We start from the raw sequence: 22,353 nt of genomic DNA on the forward strand, positions 1-22,353 counted from the left end.
GTGGAATGAAACACTGAAAGCTGCTTCATGACGGAATTAATCTAAATTCCTGGATTGTAAATACTGACTTTACTTCGGAGAAAAGACTTATTTATGAGCTTTCTTACATTAGTAAAAATGTAGTTTATGATGCTTTTCTTTTCTTTCTCCAGAGTTGCCTCAGGGGAAGACTGTACTGAATTCAGTCCATCCAGACGTATTGATCAGCAGCACCATGACGAGGGGCGTCTGGCCCAGCTCCACCCGTCTGGATTCCTCTCTGGTTTTCTAACTTCCTGAAGGTGAATTTCCGCCTCTAGTTTTGAGCGTGGATCAGCAGAACTCCAGTCCAACAGGAACATTTACATACAAGCAAAGCCATTGCTCCGAGGATGGAAGCTGAATTCCCTGTTCGCCATGCTCAGCGGGCTGCGGGCAGTGAGCGGGTACCTCCGTCACGTGCAGAGGGGTGGAGGAGCAGTCGACCACGCAGACGCCAGAGAAGACCCTGGCAGTGAGCTCGGCGTAGGCCCTCATGCGGGCCCACAGCTGGGGACAGTCCTCGGGCGTCTCTCCGTAGCGCAGCTTCACGTCGTTGCCTCGAACCTCCAGCTGTCGTCGCAGCAGCTTCTCTGGGTCTGCAGCACAGAGACAGGACAGATCGGCAGCGTCTCAGATCCTCCGCGGTCTGAACCCGGGTCGGCGGACGTCCTCGGCTCAGTACCGGGTTCGGCGGACCTCCGCAGCGGGTCTCCCCTCAGGAAGGTGTCGTAAGCCAGGACGCGGCCGGCCGTCTCCGTCTGCAGCAGCTGCTTCTCCTCAGCAAGGCTCAGCTCTCCGAACGGGAAGGTGAAGTACCTGCAGCAGGGACCCGCCTCAGAACACACCCAGCCTCCCCTTCACCCCATGCAGTCCTCACGTCCTCCGCAGGGACGGCGCTGTAGCGCTACCTGGGACAGAGGGGACGCTCCCTGGAGACCACGGCCAGCCGGGGACCGTCCACTGCAAGACGCTCTGAACGCACCTGATCCAGCACGCTGTCCAACACCTGGAGGAAGGATGGGGTCACACACTGGGACAGAGACACACACACACACACACACACACACACACACACACACACACCTGCTCTGTGCAGAGACTCATCTTCCTGTATTCTTCCCAGTTCAATTCTTCCAGTTTCTTCCTCAAGCGGCAGCAGGACTCTTCGATGTCTGCTGGCTTGGAGCTGAGGCCAGGAGACAAACAGTCCCTTCAGCAGGACACTGAGACATGCAGTGTCTCCACAAGGAGCATGAGAACTGATGTCTTCGTTTGTCTATGTGGACAAAACCTTTAAACCAGCTAAAGTTGTAACAGAAAGTCAGACGAATACACTGAGGGATGTTTCTTTTTGCCTCTTTAAAGCATTATTTTGCATATATATAAATACATAATGAGATATATATATATATATACATATATATATATATATATATATATATATATATATATATATATATATATATGTATGTATGTGATGTTGTTAGATATGCTGCAGCCCTTTGTGAACATCAGAAAGAAGCAGCTTTCAACAGGTCTTTCAGAATGGAACAATGCTGACATTGTTGGACAGTTGTCCATTATTAGACTGTCTTGAAACACAGAGTATCAAGAACATGTCCCTGAGAAGCAGGTTGTGAGACTTCCAGAACGTCTCAATCGTCCCGTCAGGACCGATGTCTCACCTGAGAGGTGAGAACGCGAGCACGGCCGAACCCAGGTCCACCGTCCGTCCAAAGCGTCGGCACTGTGGATCCTGGAGCGTCTTCAGCTCTGTGGAACCAGCCGGAGGACGGATGCTGACTGCACCTGTCAGAACACACACACACACACACACACACACACACACACACACACACACACACACACACACACGTTTGTATTTCTATCCTTGTGAGGACACTCATTAACATAATGCATTTACTTTTTTTTTTTTTTTTTTTTTTTTTTTTTCCCCTTGTCCTGTTCGGTAGCTGGGGCGTGCAATATTGTATGATTGTAGCCTTTTACTATCCGAACAGATTTTAATATTAGCAGCAGGATGAGACTGAGTCTCCTCCTGCTGCTGCCTTTATTTAAAGCTGGCATCCGGCATGGCTACCGGACAGGACCGGGACGGAAACGCTCAGAGAGCAGGGACAGAAAGAGAGGAAGATAAAGAGAGGGAGAACGGAAGGGGGGGGGGGGGGGGTGGGGGGGTGGGGGGGGTGGGGGGGGTGGGGCGGCACAACCTATGTACAAAGTCACAATACAAAACAGTGTTGTCGACGCACCACACGCAACCTAGAACAATCCCAAACCCCAATCTAGACAACACCAAAACAGAGCCGACAACCAACACAGAAAATTACAGAACCATACATACATTTTTTTTTTTTTTTTTCCCCCTTTTTTTCCAAACCATATTAGTGAACAGACCAGGCCACAAAAATAAAAGGAGGTGTAGGGGAGGAGGGAAATGCAAGGACACCACAAACCGTATTTTTTTTTTTTTTTTTTTTTTGAATATAGCTAGTCGTAACTAGTAGTAAACTCGGGGCGTGCATCAAGAGAGGTCTGCTACAGATCACCATTATTCTAACCACCACAGGAAGACAAGGTAACCCAGTATGTAAAGAGTGATTAAAGATCAACGTGATCATGTGAATATGATGGTGACAGTGATGGTGATAGTGATCATGCATATATGACCTCTGACCTCTGAGAAGGCCAGAAGCAGGCCAGAGAGGCCCTCAGAGCCCAGACAGCCGGCGGACATCACAGAGCCCGGATCCAAGCCGCCCCCCCAGGCAGACGCCCACGCTCCAGTCCAGAAACGGGGCAGAGGAAAGCCCCGGCCGGGGACCCCGGCAGTCCCGGGGCCCGGGCCCCGCGGAGCCATGACCGGCAGGAGCCGGTCCACCCCGGGCGCCGGACGCCCGGGGCGGGCAGAGCCGAGAGCCCAAGGCCCAAGAGCCCAGGAGCCAACCCCCCACCCAGGCGAAGGGCTATGACCCACCCGGGAGAACCAGCCCACACGGGCGGCTACCCACCCCGGGCCAGTACACCCCCCAGCGCTCCGGCCACGCACCCCGAGATCCAGGGCATCACCCCCCCCCCCCCCCCCACCCACCCCACCCCACCCCCCCCACCCCACCCCACCCCCCACCCCACGACCCCCACCCGGAACCCACCCCCCCGCCCGTCCCCCGCCCGGCCCACCCCTCCACCCCCTGTCCTCTCCCGCCTCACTCCCCCCCCACCCCAACCCAACACTCATACCCACTCACTCATACTGACACACACACATGCACACACGCACACACACAACCACTCATCCCTAAACCAAACGCACACACACACACACTCACATTCCAACACACTCACACCCTCTCACGCACACGCACACGCTAACAAGCACGCGCACGCACACGCACACACACACACACACACACACACACACAGACACACAGACACACACACACACACACACACACACACACACACACACAGTCCATCCTACCCCAAACACACTCACATTCCCGCGTCATCCAACTGTCACATCCTGTGGGAGACACCCCCGGAAGGCAAGGGAACACCGAACCCCACATCCAGAACCCCCCGCCACCCACAACTGCCGCCCCCACCCCCCCACCCCCCCGATGCAGACAGGTATGCACCCCCCTGAGCCAGCAGCCCCCCAAACCACAGCCGCTCCAAACCCCCGGCCTGTGGGGAAAACAACAGCCCCCCCCGCCCCACCCCCCACCAGAAGGAACCTGGAAACGGGGCGCAGAAGACCCCATTGCCCTCCCTCCCCCCCCTCCGTCTCTTGGGTGTTGATGGGAGTATATGTTGTTTGCGATTAAAATTTGAGGGTCAGTAACCACACCGTGCCGCGAGTGAGGCCAAACGAGCAGTCTCATCCACCTGACCAGCCCCACCCCCGACACAGCGCGCCAAGACCCCCCGATGTGTGTGTTTGTATGTATTTGGTCGTGTTAGATGACTAAGTGCAATTAAGACTGAGAGGCGAGCCACTGAAGGGTGCAGTGATTGGGGCCACTTAGATGGCCCCCTCCACCACACCCAACTTGATAAGCCCGCCTCCCAAAGCCCTACGTGTGTGTGCATGAGAGCGGGGGGGAGAGGGGGGTCCGGGGATGCCGCAGCACCCCCGTCACCCAGGAGCCCCCCGATGAAGGACAGGGCCAGGAGCGCCACCCCCCCCCCCCCCCCCCCAGGACCAGGGCGGACAGCGACCATGGCCAGAGAACCACCGACCCAAGAAGCACACACCCATCATGCATCAGGAGGAGTGAAGGTGAGGACAGACAGGGGGCAGCAGAAGGACCCAGACCCAGGGCCCACCGCCCCCAGGCCCACCGGGGCCACCCCCCACAGGACACCGCACTCTCTCATACATAGCTCCAGTCGCCCACACATATACACACACGTACAGACATACATACATACTTACAGATACACACCCTCACACACATACATACCCCGCTCACAGATACATACCCACACACACATACATACATAGTCATACACAAACATATCCAGATACACACCCACACACTCACATACACCTACATAAATACCCACACATACAAAAACATATATACATACTCACACATACACACCCACACACATATACACATACACGTACATGCACCTTCCTCAACCCCCTAACCCCCACAGCCCACCACCCCCCTATCTACCCCCCATCCACCCCGCCCTGTCCCCCACCACCCACCCACCTCCCCCGCCACCCCCCACCCATCCACCCCACCCCCCTGTCCCCCACCACCACAACCACCCACCCCGATGCCCTGGATTCCGGGGCAGCAACCAGACACCAGGGCGTGCACCGACCCAGGCCGCGGCAGCACGCCCGAGCCGACCGGCCCCCCCAGCCAGGTCGACCCCCCCACCCTCACGGAAGGAGAGAGCCCCCAGGCACCAGGGCCCAGGGCCCCCAGCCACACCCGCCCCAGGACACCCCGGCCGCCCGGACATGAACCGGCACCCGCCGACCCCGGCCCCCCGGGGCCCCCGCCCCACCGCCGCCAGACAGCCCCAACAACCGGCGGCCCCCCCACCCCCAATCCAAACCAAACACGAAGACAGCCCCCAGCGAAGCTGCCCAGATCCCGACCCCAAGACAGTGCCAACCACCTGCAGCCATCAGGCCCCCCCACCAACAACCGACCCTCAAAGTGGAGAGGCCCTCATCTTCCCCTTACATTAAGTGATGGAGCTGATCACAGGGGACCAGAGGGAACCAGATTCAGCTGATTGATCCTCTGAACAGACAGACATCGTCTCCAAGCTGATATGATCTAATAGAAGATTCTTAAACTGCCCGTTACTCAGATTATTTCTGGATTTCCAATTTACAAGGATAGTTTTCTTTGCGATGCACAAGATGGTGAGAACCATGTAGACAGAGTTTATCGACATGTTAATTTCACCCAGATCACCTAAAAGGCACAGTGTGGGAGTTGCAGGGATATTGCAGTGAACCATGTTGACAGGTCTTCACACACCTGAAGCCAGAACCTCTGCACTGGTGTGCAGGACCACAAGGCATGGAGGGAGCTGTCAGTCATGTTATCATTGCAATGTGAACAGATATCAGATTGTGATAGACCCATCTGGAACATCCTTCGTCCTGTGTAATGAATTCTATGCAGAATTTTGAATTGTATTAGTTGTATATTTGAATTCTTTGTCATTTTGAAAGTATTTAAACATATTTGTGACCACGCATTTTGGTCAAAGTTGTTAGATAAGTCAGCCTCCCATTTTAAGGTCGGAAGGAAGATTTCATCTTCTACCTTTGATAATATTTTATATATCTTTGATAGCAACTTTGGGGAACTGAGGTTTAAGAATTCTTCGACCCTGAGAGGTAGCTGTCCCTGCAGTTGATTAAAGGTATACTTTTTACCTATGATAGATTTAAGTTGATGATATTCTAAAAATGCTGTGCTGCTGATTCCATATTGTGAGATGAGAGTATTGAATGATAGAAAGTTGCCGTTTTCAATGATATGTTCAAGCTGGCTGATTCCTTTATTTCTCCACTGAGTGAAGTTGATCATCTTTTTGTTTTGCACGATGTCCGGGTTGTTCCAGATGGGTGTGAGTTTACACGGGATCAGAGAAGATTTGGTTAGCTTTAGAAAGTCCCACCAAGCCATTAAAGAGGAGCTGATGTTGACACTTTTAAAACACCGATGGGATTTGATGGTGGGACTGATGAATGGCAGGTCAGAGATAACTAGATCCTCACATAATGCTTGCTCTACATCCAGCCATGGCTCATCTAAATTGTTCGGTTTAAGCCATTTGGAGATATATTGCAGCTTGCTGGCTATAAAGTAATTACTGAAGTTAGGCAAGTCTAGTCCACCTCTGTCTTTAGTCTGTTGTAGCGTCTTTAAACTGATACGTGATGGTTTATTTTTCCAGAGAAATTTAGATATGTATGAGTCCAGTGATTTGAACCAGCCAGACGATGGTTTGGTTGGTATCATTGAAAATAAATAGTTAACCTTAGGTAAAGTCATCATTTTAATGGTGGCAACCCTCCCCATAAGAGATATAGGTAAGCGTCTCCACCGTAAGAGGTCATCCTCTGTTGATTTCAGTAACGGAACGTAATTTAGTTTTAAAAGTTCTGATATCCTTGGAGAAATGTTTATGCCTAAATATCTAATGTTTCCAGACTGGATTGTAGCGTTGGGTATACTTTGTAAATCACAGTTTATAGGCATGGCTGTAGTCTTAGACCAGTTGATAGAATAGTCAGATATTAGTGAAAATTTGTCAATAAGTGTGATTGTCTGGGAGATAGAAGATGGAGAGTTCTGCAGGAAAAGCAATACATCATCTGCATAAAGACTTATTTTATGTTCTATCTTATTGTTAGCCAGGATCCCTCTGATGTCTTTATTTTGTCTTATAGCAGCTGCCAGAGGTTCGATAAAGATGGCAAACAGTGAGGAGAGAGTGGACAGCCCTGTCTGGTTCCTCGCTGCAGACAGAAGCTTGGAGAAGTCTGCTCGTTAGTCTTCACACATGCAGCTGGGTTGTTATAGAAGATTTTAATCCAATCTATGAAAGACGTTCCAAACCCAAATTTGGTTAATATTCCAAATAGAAATTTCCAATTTACTCGATCAAAAGCTTTTTCAGCATCTAAAGAGATAATTATGGATTCCAGATTGTGTATTGTAGCGTAATCTATTATATTAATTAATCTGCGCATGTTAGTGGATGAATGTCTACCTTTAATGAACCCTGTTTGGTCAGGATGTATTATGAGCGGGGTTACCTTTTCTATTCTTCTGGACAGGGCTTTGCTGATTATTTTGAGATCTACATTTATTAATGAAATAGGACGATAACTGGACGGAAGTGTGGGGTCTTTCCCTGGTTTAAGTATTAAAGTTATTTTGGCTAAGTTCATATTTGAGGGTACTGTTCGTTTATTTTTTATTTCCATTACCATTTTATGAAAAGTGGGAGCCAACATGGTCCAGAATTCTTTATAGAATTCTGCTGGATAGCCATCTGGACCTGGAGCTTTATTGTTGGGCATATCCTGCAGAGATTTATGGAGTTCATCCACTGAAAGAGGAGAATCCAACACTATTCCATTTTCATCTTTCAATTTTGGAAGGTTAATCTCATTAAAAAAAGTATTAATTTCCTCATCTGTTGTGTCTATTTGTGATCGGTATAATCCTTGATAGAAATCTCTAAAGATATTATTGATCTTGTCTGGGTCATGGCTGATGTTTCCTTCTGAATCTTTAACAGCTGAAATCGTGTTTTTCTCCTTGTTTGTTTTTAACTGATTCGCCAGGAATCTTCCAGATTTATTACTATGCTCAAAGTTCTCTAAACGGAGTCGTTGGATCAGGAATTGAGTTTTTTTATCTAGAATTTCATTCAGTTCAAGTTTAGCTTTCCTTATATCCTTCAGTATGTTCTCTTGTGGGGAGACATGATAAGCCTCCTCCAGCGATTTAATTCTTAATTCCAATTCTAAAGTTCTTGAAGCTTCTTTCTTTTTCTTGTGTGAGGAGAAGGAAATTATTTTTCCCCTCATCACTGCTTTCCCTGCCTCCCAAAGAACACATGCTGAAGTATCTGGCAAGTCGTTATTTTCTAAATATATAGACCATTCTCTTGTTAGATAGCTAATAAACTCTGGATCTTTAAGTAATGATGTATTAAATCTCCAGTTTCTAGTTGGTGGTTTATTCGTCTTATTTCTGAGAGTAAATGAAACTGGTGCATGATCACTTATGACGATGGGATGAATTTTGATTTCTGAGATGTCATTCATCAGTGTGCTGCTAGTTAAGAAATAATCTAATCTAGAGTAGGAATGGTGAACTGAAGAGAAGAATGTGTATTCTCTTGCAGTGGGGTGGTGAGAGCGCCAGGCATCGCAAAGACCAGAATCCTTCATGTACTGTTTCACAGTTTCTGAGGATTGCCAAAGTCGTTGTCTTCCTGTGGTACTCAGTCTGTCCAATTGCAGGTCAGAAACCATGTTGAAATCCCCTCCTATAATCAATGTGTGACCTGAATGATCATCCAGTGAGGAGAAGAGGGAGTGAAAGAAGGAGGGGTCGTCAACATTAGGTCCATACACGTTAGCAATGCAGAATTTAACATTCTGGATAGATAATGTGATAATAACAAATCTGCCTTCTGGATCTATGATTGAACTGTCAGTAGAGAAGTTTAACCTTCTACTGATAAGAGTTGCTACTCCTCTTTGCCTGGAATTGTAACAGGCTGAGTACACGTGTGGAAACTGTGTTGATCGGAGAAGATCTACTGATGAGTTTGTTAGATGAGTTTCCTGTAATAAGACAATGTCTGCCTGCAACTCCTGAAGCCGATGGGTAACTTTTAATCTCTTTTCCCTTGTACCAGCCCCACGGATATTCCAGGAAACGAAACTGAGAGTGTTCATGACTAGACAGCTATGAGTGTTACATGCATTTCACTAAACCTGGTGTCTGAATGGAGCCCGTTGTTTACTGGTGTGCACGCGTGCATGTCAGCTGAGTGTGAATCTGAATCTGTCTATCAACATGCTGAGAGTGCGCGTGAACCTGTACAGTGATGTGTGTCAATAAGCCGATGTCCCGGTGCGCCCCGCGTGTCGGGTTACTATGGTAACGGGTGCAGCTACAGTGAAGCGTGAGAGGGTGAGAGTGAAAAAGGGTGAAGAGAGAAAAAAGTGAGAGTGAAAAAAGAAACAAATGCTTAAAAAAACACATCCACGGTGAGCAGTGCAGTGGAGACGGGCAGTGACTTACTATTAATTAATTTATGGCTGATTTATGTATCAATATTTACGGAGTGATTATGGGACAGTGAGAATGCAGCACCTGAGATCAGTAGAGCCACGGAGTGATGTTTGGGTCACGGAACATAATGCATTTCCTAGCCCCTAACCCTGACCCTGACCCTTACCCTGACCCTGACCCTGACCCAGACCACAACACAGCCTAACCCTAAAGAAATAATTTTTGACCTTTTACTTTTTCAGTAACAACATGGTCAAGAAAACACTGTTTCCCCTCATTAGAGCCGGAAAAAGGTCCCACAAGGCACATCGTGCAGGTTTTCCTATCCTTGTGGGGACTTTTGATCCCCACAAGGATAGGAAAACGTGCGCGCGCACACACACACACACACAAACAGACACACACACACACACACACACACACACACACACACACACACACATGCGGACTTTATGTGAGGATTCTCAACATCCTGAACCACCTCGCCAGTTATGTATCTTGTCACTAGTTTCCACTGTTCACATGTTTTTCTCTTCTCTTCCACCAGAGGATACAGTAGGAGACACGAGACACCGAGACACGAGACACGAGACACGAGTCCTGCTGATGAACGAATGAACGGAGCATTTCGTGCACTGGCATTAAAGACGTGGTTCTAGCTCCCGCAGTGGGACCGGTCAGCTGATGAGTGGACAGGGGGTCCCAGACAGACTTCGGGATCTGACCGGCATCCTGACTGGTCTACAGGGAGGCTCTGCTACACTTCTCCTCTCTGCCTGTGGGTGGAGCTAAAGGGTCGAAGACAACCAACCTGTCACTTTCTTGTGTGGTTGGGTTTGTGGATGAAGGACCAGAACCCTAACCCTGACCCCCTCCTCCAAGACTGAAACAGACCTAAAGATCCAAAACCGAAGACTTCAAGGTCAAACCAAACGGTCAAGGACAATGAAGGAAAAACAAGCAAAGAACCAGAGGGACAGCAAGGACACAGCAACAAGACACGAGAGACCAGGACAGAGCGTTGTCCCTCAGTTATATTCCAGCAGCTCTTCCTGTTCTGTTGCCATGGCGGCGATGTCCTGGGTTCCGCTGTGTGGTCTCACCTTTCTGCAGAGCTTGTCTGAACTGATCCACAGCCTCGTCCACATTCACCTGCCCGAACTCCCAGAGGCTGAGCCTGGAGAAGACCTGCTGCCACAGGACGCCTCGCAGAGCCTGAGACACACACACACACACACACACACACACACACACACACACACACACACACAGAGCAATACATAAAGTGATTTTACATGAATAAATATTCTTTACAGGTTCTTTTATGATATTTAGCTTCAGTCTAAGAGGATCTGCAGTCAGGTGACCCGGGAGCAGGCAACCTGAGGACCGCCGCCATGTTGGAGTGAAAACAACCAGTGAGACACGGTTTCATCCATAGAGAGCAGTGCACACTCGGTGTTCTTTAACGTTGAAAATGTCGACTGATAAGGAGAGCAGGGATGTTGTTGTGTTGTCAGATCAAGTGGACAATCTGGACGTAACACACAAAGACCGGTACCGGGAGGAACTACGGATTTCAGGCTGCAGCAGGACCCGTATCCACAGCTGAGACACAAGAACTCCTCGATCTGGACTTGTTCATCCTGGAAGTCATTTAACCTGTTCGGCCCGACGGACCCGGTACCGGGTCCAGCTGTCTGCTCCACTTGACTAAAATGCTGTGAGGATGATTTCTTTACATTGTGTCTCAGACCAGAAGCCTTCATCTCACTGACTGAGGCTCCAGCTGCTCTTTGACCACCGAGTCTTTGTTTTAGAACAACTTTAAAATCCAGATGCAACAATTGGACACGCCCCCCTCACCCGAACCTCCAGACACAAAACACTACAGAAGCAGACCCGTCTGCTCCAACATGCTGGGTCTCATGAAACTAGAAAATCTTTAAGAGACACTTGAAGAGACAGCAGGCAGAATCTTCTCTGAGCCGACCGCCTCCCGTCAGCGGCAAAACAAACCCAGAACTCACTCATTTCACCGCAGCAGCTCAGATCATGTTTCTCACACACTTCTTCACCAAATCTCAAAGCTGTTCACTCCAAACACAACATGTTTTATGTCCTTACCGTTTTGTGGTCATTTTCCATCTATTCGCGCTCCTCTGACCAAGATTAACCTCATAATCCTCCAGAATAGTGAAAGAGCGTCAAACGCCTGAATGTTTGTTTTCACTCCAACATGGCGGCGACTACCCAGCGTGCATTGTGAGGCCGGGTGTGTGACGCCAGCTGTAAATATTGTCTTGGCGAGCCGGTGCATCTGGTTACCATGGTAACGGCCGGGGGGCACGTGATCAGCGCTGAGGGAAAAAGTAGGGAGCTGCGCGTCTGAATTGCCAACGGATTCAGGCTCTATAAAGTCCACTATGTAGGGACCGAGGGGTCAGGGGACAGGGTGGACAATCGGACACAGCCCGTATGTTTAGCACTAGCTTGTGGCTACTTGTTTAGTATTCACGTTTGAAGGTGCTGATGTGTTCACAGTGACTTCCTGCTGACAGATTGGGAGAACCACTTTGTGGTTGAAAGGAAGAACATGCAGACTCACGGTCATGTGGCGCTCGTCTTGAATGAGTGCTGGTAGTCCTTGTTTGGAGAACGTCCCATCAGCCATCTGGCAGCTGAAGTGCCACAGGGCTCGGTCCAGGAGCCACGCCGGCCTCAGCTCCGGGGAGTTCACCAGGTTGTAGCCACATTCAGGGTGCAGCAGGATCCAGGCTCCGTCAGCCGCTGTGGGCCACAAGAGGATCAGCACAGGAAACCAGAGCAGCGCCGGGTGGACGAGCAGCAGGCTCAGCTGCCAGGAGGACGGACATGGCTTCAAACAGATGATGCACTTCTTTGTTGGCGGTTAACAACATGTAGAAATGCACAGGATTCATATTTAAAACATTGTTTCCTGAGTTCAGTCGCTGGCAGACATTAGTGATGAATGGGTGAAGCTCCAGCTGACTGCGGGGGGGGGTTACTGCTCCACAAAACATTTGACCTTCAGCATGGAGGGGGCTAAATGTCAGAGAGCAACCAGGGAAGGTGATCCAACAGACAGAGCGGTGTGTGTGTGTGTGTGTGTGTGTGTGTGTGTGTGTGTGAAGAGTGAATCAGTTTTGTTTTGTTTTTGGAACATTCTTCAGTTGTCAGTGAGTGTGTCCCCTGTCTTCTAAAAAGGTTCTTTGAGTAAAGTTTGCTCGACTTCACATTAATTCAACCTTTCAGGAAGAAGATGCAAACTTCAGATCATCCAATAAAACATTTTCAAGCACACTACGTGGAACTCTGTCTGTTTTTATCAAACATGTCAGGAACACTGGAAAGAAAAGAAAATCAAACCAAAACAATCAATGACAGTCAAAATGTTGACAAAAGGTGTGAAAACAGACGAGTAGCCCGACTGAAGACTGACTGCTGTCCTCAGAGACCCTGTCCAACAGAAAGACTACAGCTAACAGGAAGGATTTCCACAGGACAGAGTAAAACTAATCAGTTTAATGTAGTCGACTCAGAGTGACATGAGCTCAGTCAGCATCACTTTCAGAACATCACCACGGAAACCACACATCACGGTCCTGGACCTGAAGGAGCAGGCCGGGAGCACACAGCTGCTCCCCCCATCAGTCCTCCATGGGATCCAGGCCTACCTGTGTGATCGTAGACCACGTCAGAGATGCAAATCATATTCCAGTCCCTCCTCAGCGTCTCCACGAGGCGTCCGATGTCCTCCCAGGTGCAGCTCTTCGCCCCTGCTGAGAAGGCCGGGTTCAGCTCCAGGTGGTCTGAGATGGAGTAACAGAGTCCAGACGAGCCCAGTCTCTGCAGGGGGGTGAAGTGGATCATGTTGTATCCTGGACAGATGAGAGACTGAGAGTCAGGGACAGAAGAAGTTAGAGGACCTCATTTAGACCTCTGTAGACCTGTGACGGGGGTTTTAACTGTGGGTCTATGAAACTGGTTCTGGGTCTACGGAGGCCCTGACTGTAGCTGGTTCTGGGTCTACGGAGGCCCTGACTGTAGCTGGTTCTGGGTCTACGGAGGCCCTGACTGTAGCTGGTTCTGGGTCTACGGAGGCCCTGACTGTAGCTGGTTCTGGGTCTACGGAGCCCCTGACTGTAGCTGGTTCTGGGTCTACGGAGCCCCTGACTGTAGCTGGTTCTGGGTCTATGCCGTCCTATTGCAGCTGGTTCCAGCTGTGACTGATTTACACAAAACGTTGTGGTGAGAATGTCTCCTGAATATAAGTTGCTTTTTATTCGTGTAGCTCTGGATGCGTGAGTCTCTGCAGTGCAGGTGGAGTCTGTGGAGGGTGGGAGGTGTGCAGGTTTACCTACCGGTTTCCTTTGCAACCCTGATCCTGCTGAGCCACGTGTCCACTGGACCGAGACCTTTGGCCAGGTACGTCTGGCTGCTGATGCGGTCCAGCGGCAGGATGTCATTGCTGGCTCCGACCCTCAGTACTGGATCTACCACGATGTACCCACCACTGACCTTCTCCTTGTCGCTTCAAGAAATGGAAACGTTGTGGAGTTGGACACATGAGTGAAATACGCAGTGTGAGCTGCTCAGGAGTAAAGGCGTGCTCATCTGGAAGAGTCGTGGTAAAAGCTGGTAAATCGACTGACCCACAGGAGAAGTAGTACTGGTAGGACCCGGCCACCGTCAGGTCCAGCCTGCAGTACTTATCGCAGTCATCCTTTTGGCTGTTGGGGTAAACCCAGTCCAGTGGATGGAACTGCAGGCGGTTGAACTTGTAGCCGTTGGTTGGGTAGTTGGTGTACACCCGGACTTCTCTACCCTGGAGCGTCGGGCCCAGACGGAACTGCAGCTCAAAGCCTGCAGGAGTGAACAGTACGTCTACGTTTGATACCAAGTGGTCCGACACACGGTCACAGGTGGTGGAGCCAGTTCCAGGAGACCCACAGAAACCAAACCAAAGTACCCTGAGAGAACCAAGACGTGCCCCAGGAGAACCACGTCCACGCAGACCCAGGGCCCTGCCACTATCAGACAAGGGTTAACTTTACACAGCAACTGTTCCGAAAACAATGGCTGCTCACACAGAAACTCTGAGAACAGTGTAGTTCTTATGCCAGGTCATCTGTTGGCGCTGTTGTTATATGGATGTCTACACAGAGTTGGGCATTTTCAAAAAGTTGTATTTTCAGTGGCTCTGAGCACTGCTGTTGTATAAACGGATCCCAGAAAAGCCAGAAAGCTGTATGTTTTCACGAACCCCATTCAGCGTCCAAAAATCCTCCTTAGTATTGAATCATGGGGTCAAAGGGACAGTAAAAGTCTCATATAAACCCTGAGTGGATCGGACAGAGGTCAGACGGATTTCAGATCAGGTTGTCAGGTAGTCAATCCTGATTATTTCTTCCTACAAGTATAAACAGCTGAAGACTGAGCAGAACATGAACCAACTTATTTAGCGTCCATGGATACCAAAGTAAATGTAACTGTTACGTGTTACTAACCTCTGTTTCCCCCCTAGTTTATAATATCTCTCTCCTGTAGTCTCTCTCTCTCTCTCTCTCTCTGCTGAGTTGACTGGAGAATCCCTTCCCCCGACTGATCCAAGGTCTGGGTCCCTGACAATCCTCCTCTGAGTCTGGTTCTGCAGGTCCCTTCGTTTCCACAGTCCTTATTGCTCATTTGAAACGGGTGTTTTTTCTCTGTAAAACTGCAGTGAGATGACTGTTGTACCTGGCACTACATAAAGAAAGCTAAATTCAGTCATTTCAGATTAAAATCGTACTTGTATCTTACATCATTCATCATACTTTTATTTTACAGCTGAGCCTAGATGTCTTCTCCTGCTGCAGTTTTGACATGATAACTCCACTGACACTGCTGGTGAATGAGTGAATCCCTGCTCAGCCTGCCAGACCACTGAGGTTTTCTGAAGGACTGGATCCTGTAAAGCACCGAGAGCACATGCTGGCAGAGCAGGAATGTGGACAGTCACAGACTCTGTGGAACCCTCATGGTGTGGAACCCTCATGGTGTGGAACCCTCATGGTGTGGAACCCTCATGGTGTGGAACCCTCATGGTGGAATGTGTGCGGTGCTGTTGCAGAGTTCTCGTACCTTGTTCCAGGCAGAACAGCGCTCGCTCCAGTGTGTCCATGTCGCCTGTGCTCTGTCAGCTGGCCGGCTGCTCCGGTTCTATTTATGTGACATAAAGGGAGTGGAGAACCTCACATGCCCGGTAACACGAGAACGCCGTGCTCTCCTCGGCCGGCTGCAGGGAGGAGCTCTTCAACCAAACTGACAGCCTGCCAGCAGGTGTTGAGGCAGGGACAGACCAGAGCCTGCTGGACAGGGTTCCCTCTGCAGGACCAGGGCTGGAACAGAGCCCAGAGCACTTCACACTGTGTCACATTCACCCATTCACCCTCCAGTGGAAGGTAGAAGAGGCAGGCAGCGGGAAGACACAAAGAAAAGGGTTTTCTAGAAACAGATCCAGATTTGTCACATTCATTATAAACAAACTCCCTGACAGGTCTGCAGTCCATCACTGGGTCCACCTGGACAGGTGCTCTGTCTCAAAAGTCCCTGTGAACATCAACAATAACTGTACTTGTGCTAAACGTTGAGCAGGGAGGCCCAGCTGGAGCAGGTCTCGTCTCTCTGGGTTCTGCTGCTCTCAAGGGGACAGACATGTTTAATCAGGTGCCTCGAGCAGGACCGTCATGTCCAGCAGTCCTTCAGTGAATCACCTGCTCCCAATTATCACTCCCGATGGAGCTCAAATGTGTGTTTGGACTGCGCTACGAAACCAAATGCATCTACAGGAAGAACATGCAAACCCCGGCCAGCGGAGCTCTGGCTGTGGAGCGGATCATGGAGATGGCTGAACACTGCTGGATAGATGTCTGGATGTAGAAGGCAGAAAGGCAGCGGCACAGCGACGGCACGGCGGCGGCACGGCGGCACAGCGGCGGCACACCGGTGGCACAGGCTCATGTTCACCACTGGCTGAATGTTCAGAAGGACGATGGAGACATTTGGAGGTCGTCTGTCACGATGACAGAGCGACGCTCCGGTTCAGACGCAGTGGAAGGCAGACCGTCTGCGTTGTGCGCTCAGAAGCCCTGGAGTGGTGGAGGTCTGGTGGAGGTCAGGGTGAAGCCATGGGCAGTGTTGTGCTAGTTACTGCAAAATACACTGCTCACAAAAATTAAAGGAACACTTTAAAGAAACATATTAGATACATCAGATCTCAATATGAAGTTGAATATCTAGACAAATAACGATAGGGCAATGTCTTAGGAACAAAAGGATGCCAAGTCTTTTAATGGAAATAAAGTTTTCAGCCTACAGAGGGCGCAATTGTGTAGACACCCTAAAATCAGGGTGAAATGAAGATGTGGCAGGCTAGTCAATTTTTTCTAAACTTAATTTCTGCAACTCAAAATGCTTTTCACTATTTTGTGTGGCCCCCACGAGCTTGTATGCATGCTTCACAACGTCGCGGCATGCTCCTAATGAGACGACGGATGGTGTCTTGTGGCATTTCCTCCCAGGTCTGTGTGAGGGCATCCCTGAGCTGTGGTACAGTCTGAGGAGCAACCTGGCGGCGCCTAAGGGACTAACACATAATATCCCAGAGATGTTCTATTGGGTTAAAGTCAGAGGATCGTGAAGGCCGTTCAGTTGTTTCAATTCCTTCATCCTCCAGGTACTGCCTGCATACTCTTGCCACATGAGGCCGGGCACTGTCGTGCATTAGGACGAAACCAGGACCTCCTGCACCAGCGTAGGGTCTGACAAAGGGGTCAAGGATTTCATCTCGATACCTTATGGCAGTCAGAGCACCGTCTTCTAGACAGTAGAGGTCTGTGCGTCCCCCCATGGACATGCCTCCCCAGACCATCACTGACCCACCACCAAACCTGTCATGTTGAACAACGTTGCAGGCAGCATAACGTTCTCCTTGTCTTCTCCAGACCCTTTCACATCTATCACAGGTGCTCAGGGTGAACCTGGTCTCGTCTGTGAAAAGTACAGGGCACCAGTGGCGGACTTGCCAATTCTGGTGTTCCTGAGCCAGGCGAGCTCCACGGTGCTGGGCAGTGAGCACTGGGCCACTACAGGTCGTCGGGCCCTCAGAGACTAGGGATGAGCCGAATACTCATTTTAAACGAGTACTCGTTACGGATAATGCATTTTTTCCGAATCCGAGTACAGCCTGAGCATTGTCCGTCATTATTCGTCCTCGTGCTGATGGGAGATCCTCATTGGTCCTTCATTCTGCTCCGTGCTCCACCGAGACGACAGGATCCTGGTGAGAGAAGCCAATCGGACCTGATAAATCAAAAATGCAGTATTTTATTTCTTTGTAGCTGCATTGTGCCTGAAGAACAAGGTCGAAACGTCAGGCGATTGTGCACGCTCGGGGGGTTTTTTTTCGGGGGTTTTTAAGTTTTGTTTTCCCTCGCGTTTTTTTTTTTTTTCGTTTTTTATCTTCTTTTTCATAATAATCTGGGCTTGTGCTCCACTGGGAGGCTGTGATCTGTGGGAGAGAGGAGATAACTGGACCGAGGTCCACGTCCCGGTCATGTCCTGGCACTGCAACCGCGGACAGGACCAGGAAGCTCAGCAGGGGGGATGAGAGGTTTCCCTGGACGCCGGGGAGATTCCGGTGGAGATCATGGGGGGGGGGCATTCATACAATTAAAATATTCATGTTCTGACTCAATAAAAAATACTTGTTCTGTAAATAGATCCTTTACTATTGTGACCAAAAATATTCAAACTTTATTTCTGAGGGTTTTGTGTGAATAAATAATCATTTATATAACTTCAAAAATATTCATGTTCTGACTAAAATAAAAAAAACAAAAATCTGTACATTGTATCATTGAAACGGTTCTGTAAATAGTTTTCAAATGAAGAATCAATATAGCAACTTCTGAGCAATCCATATCAATTTCAGACTTAAAGCTGGTGTCCGGAGTTTCCGTTCGTTTCCAACGTTTGTATCATTTTTCAACAGAGCTTAAATGTGTCAGTCTGGTTCGATACTACAATATGATATTAGCATAAAGCAATATAAAAATGTATTTATGAGCCCCGCCTTCGTCTCATAGACCCCCATGTTATCCGAAAAAGCGCCGGTCAGCGTCAGCCAATAGAATGCGAGCTTCCGCATTCTCGTGCTGTCAGTCAACATGTGGAGCAGCCAGACAGCACGGCCGCTCGCCCAGCAGAGGAGAGTTAGCTCTGCAGCAGATATATCCACTGTCTGCTGAACATCCACCGTAAACAGCTCAACATGGAGGATGCTGCAGGACTCAGAGGCTCTCATTTTCACCTGACAGATAATTCGCGTGCACAATTAAAGGGGCGTGGCTTGGTCGCTCATGAAAGCAGAGGGAGGGTGGAAAAAACCTCTCTTTCAAAACTCCAGACACGAGCTTTAAAATAGTGGACCAATTTCTGCCCCATCCCGTTTCCAGTTAAACCACGCCCACTTCCGGGTTAGACCACGCCCCCTCCGAGTACAGATACGGATACAGATAATTTGGATGGGTAAACAGATACAGATACAGATACAGATAGTAGTGTACTCGCTCATCCTTAGTAGAGACATTCACACCAGTGGCCCTCTGGAGGTCATCCTGTAGGGCACGAGCAGTGCTCAGCCTGTTCCGCCTTGCACAAAGGAGCAGGTATCGGTCCTGCTGATGGGTTGAGGACCTTCTACGGCCCTGTCCAGCCCTCCAACAATAACCACCAGTCTCCTGAAGTCGCCTCCATGCTCTGGAGATTGTGCTGGGAGACACATTAAACCTTCTTACTGCAGCATGTGTGGATGTGCCATCCTGGAGAAGTTGGACAACTTGTGCAACTTCTGTAGGGTTGAGGAATTGCCTCATCCTGCCAGTAGAGACAATTACTCAAGTCAAAACCAGCATGAATGGAGAACCAGCCAAAAAAGATCAAGAGGGAGAAACTTGAAATGACCGCCACATGTAAAAGCAGTCCTGTTTTGAGGGTTTCCTAATTGTTGCTGTAGTGCACCTGTTGTTAATTCCATGAACAACAATGCAGCTGAAAGTGATTAACGACGCCCTCAGCTGCTGAACCAACCACAAAATTATCACACAGCTTTAATTGATTTCATGCCAGGCCCAAGTGTGCCTTTAATTTTTGTGAGCAGTATAGTAACTAGTTACAGTTAATAGTTACTTCATGAAAAAAGTAACTCAGTAACTAATTTACTTAAACAAATCAGTAATGTGTTACTGAAAAAGTAACTTTTAGTTACTTTTGAAGGTTTTTCCAGTGCTCTCAATAAATAAAGGTTGCCTGGTCGAACTCCCCTGTGGCCCTGATTCCAGTCTGGACTGATGCTACATTACAACATTTCAGCTCATTTCATCCACATCACCGAACGAACTACTAACTATCCATGGAATATTCTCCACTGTGCACCAACACAAACACCTAAGTAATTTTTAAATACCTATTTATTTTATTCAACAACAGCCTGCACAAAAATTTAAGTGGCTTAAAGCAAATATAAACATTCTGATATAATCTATTATTCAGAATCAAGCTGAGGATGGGGTCCGGAGGGGGTCCGGTTCGGGGACCACAGGATTTCATCTCTGCTTTTTGCAGATGATGTCGTCCTGTTGGCTTCATCGAACCCAGACCTACAGCATGCACTGGGGCGGTTCGCAGCTGAGTGTGAAGCGACAGGGATGAGGATCAGCACCTCCAAATCTGAAGCCATGGTCCTCGACTGGAAGAAGGTGGCTTGCCCTCTCCAGGTCAGTGGAGAGACTCTGGCCCAAGTGGAGGAGTTTAAGTATCTTGGGGTCTTGTTCACAGTGGGGGATGGATGGAGGTGAGATTGACAGGCGGATCGGTGCAGCGGCTGTAGTGATGCGGTCGTTGTATCGGTCCGTTGTGGTGAAGAGGGAGCTGAGCCGAAAGGCGAAGCTCTCGATTTACCGGTCAATCTACGTTCCCACCCTCACCTATGGTCATGAGTTTTGGGTCATGACCGAAAGGACAAGATCCCGGATACAAGCGGCCGAAATGAGTTTCCTCCGTAGGGAGGCTGGACTCCCTTAGAGATAGGGGGAGGAGCTCAGTCACCAGGGAGGAACTTGAAGTAGAGCCGCTACTCCTCCACATCGAGAGGGGCCAGCTGAGGAGGCTCAGCATCTGGTTAGGATGCCTCCTGGACGCCTCCCTGGGGAGGTGTTCCGGGCATGTCCCACTGGGAGGAGACCCCGGGGAAGACCCAGGACACGCTGGAGAGACTATGTCTCTCGGCTGGCCTGGGAACGCCTTGGGATCCTCCCAGAGGAGCTGGAGGAAGTGTCTGGGGACAGGGAAGTCTGGGCATCCCTGCTGAGACTGCTGCCCCCACGACCCGGCCCTGGATAAGCGGAAGAAAATGGATGGATGGACATTTCAATAACGTACAGTGGTAACGTAAACAAAGTAAAGTGCTTTATAAGAAAGCTTACATTTTGCAAATGCCTCCATTGTTCGTGAAACCCAAAATGCCTGTATTCCCAAGGTTTCTCAAACCCTTAGTACAGTGCTATTAAATGTGACCATATTGTCACTGAAACCAAAATTGTAGTACTTCACAAAATGAACCCTATTGTCACTGGAGGCTCAAATTAAGTTTTAGAAAAATCTGATATTTGGGGAAAATTATCATATGGGGTAGTAATATACAATTCTGACTTTTTTGAGAGAGAGACCGTCACATGTAATGCATTCTGGGATGTTGCACATTTGCAACATTGACTGAGCAGACTGAATATGACATGAACACTAACTTTATTACAATGTAACAAAGTCGTCTCAAACCCACATTGAGAAGACCATGTCTGAAAGTCACTTTTTCATTTAGTAGTCCAAGAAATAGCTTTTGTCCTTTGTAAAGCACAAAAGTACTTTGCGCTTCAGGCAGGCCGTTTGCCTGTAACCACTCTTGCACAGTCTGCATCATCCACATTTGTCAGCATGGTTGGGAAAATAATCGAATCGGTCAAATCTGACGTCAACTGATGGTGCAACAATCCTCTGAAATGGAGGTGGAGGTGAGGTTGATGAGACATCTTCCAATGACGGTCTTCCTCTTTTCCTGCTGTTCAAGTCAGCCTGTTTGCCAACCTTGATGACGGTATCTCCAAATTGAGCACGGAAGTCAAGAAGCGGCATATACTTCTTCTCCTGCTTCTGGGTGATGGCAGTAGAGGAGCCAGCTATTCACCAGGTCAATCAAGTAGTACAAGATGCGCAGATACCAACGACGTGAGCAGATTTCAATGCGAACATGTCCGCCAAGTCTACTCCTCCCATGTTGTTATTGTACACCTTGACAATGTGGGGTCTTTCCACTTCCGCACTTCCACTCTTTTGACCCAAACCTAAACCATCTCAACGGCTTCCTTGAGTGTATAAAATCTTCATCGGCCTGCGATACTGCACTGCAAATCCTGCAAAGATTATATTCTGTAAGTATACTTTACCAAAAAAAAAGCGTACAGGCAAACAAATATCTATACTGCCATAGAATTTAGGTTACATCAGTTTTCTTCACTGCACAGTCAAATGAACATCATATTATGCAATTGTTTTTGATCAAATTTGTCTCTGAGTTTGTAACTTCAGTCCAAATTATTGTCCAAAGTCCAAAGTCAGTCCTGGAGGGCCTGGAGGGTTTTCCATGTCTCCCTGCTTCACCACATCTGAATCTCATGATGATTCATGGCAAAGTCCAGCAGACTACTTTCTGTCACTTTTACAAGGACACTTTCTAAAACTGTTCTCTGCCTTTCCTTTGGACAGCCTGACTTTTCTTCAGACGGACAGCCAAACACAACCCAGGTAGGTACGACTATCACATACACTCAAATGCCCGGTCTTTTTTTTAAAGGTTACGTGAAGCTAATAGTGCATGTCTACATTTGCA

General features: G+C 48.9%; 1 protein-coding gene across 1 annotated transcript in view; it reads right to left on the reverse strand.

Moving 5' to 3' along the window:
* The window catches only part of LOC115385517 (glycogen debranching enzyme-like), a gene marked incomplete at its 3' end in the record, with an annotated part of 31,369 nt that extends 15,824 nt beyond the window's left edge, over positions 1-15,545 (reverse strand). The window contains exons 1-11 of the mRNA XM_030087581.1: positions 15,492-15,545; positions 14,024-14,234; positions 13,733-13,902; positions 13,046-13,249; positions 11,956-12,137; positions 10,451-10,562; positions 1,707-1,830; positions 1,105-1,207; positions 930-1,027; positions 704-837; positions 430-617 (exon numbers count right to left, since the gene is read on the reverse strand). Coding sequence (XP_029943441.1) covers positions 430-617; positions 704-837; positions 930-1,027; positions 1,105-1,207; positions 1,707-1,830; positions 10,451-10,562; positions 11,956-12,137; positions 13,046-13,249; positions 13,733-13,902; positions 14,024-14,234; positions 15,492-15,531 — 1,566 coding nt within the window. The remainder of the gene's footprint in view (positions 1-429; positions 618-703; positions 838-929; positions 1,028-1,104; positions 1,208-1,706; positions 1,831-10,450; positions 10,563-11,955; positions 12,138-13,045; positions 13,250-13,732; positions 13,903-14,023; positions 14,235-15,491) is intronic.
* Between the last annotated feature and the right edge of the window lie 6,808 nt (positions 15,546-22,353).

Source organism: Salarias fasciatus, unplaced genomic scaffold, assembly GCF_902148845.1.
Source record: "Salarias fasciatus unplaced genomic scaffold, fSalaFa1.1, whole genome shotgun sequence".
NCBI classification, from domain to species: domain Eukaryota; kingdom Metazoa; phylum Chordata; class Actinopteri; order Blenniiformes; family Blenniidae; genus Salarias; species Salarias fasciatus.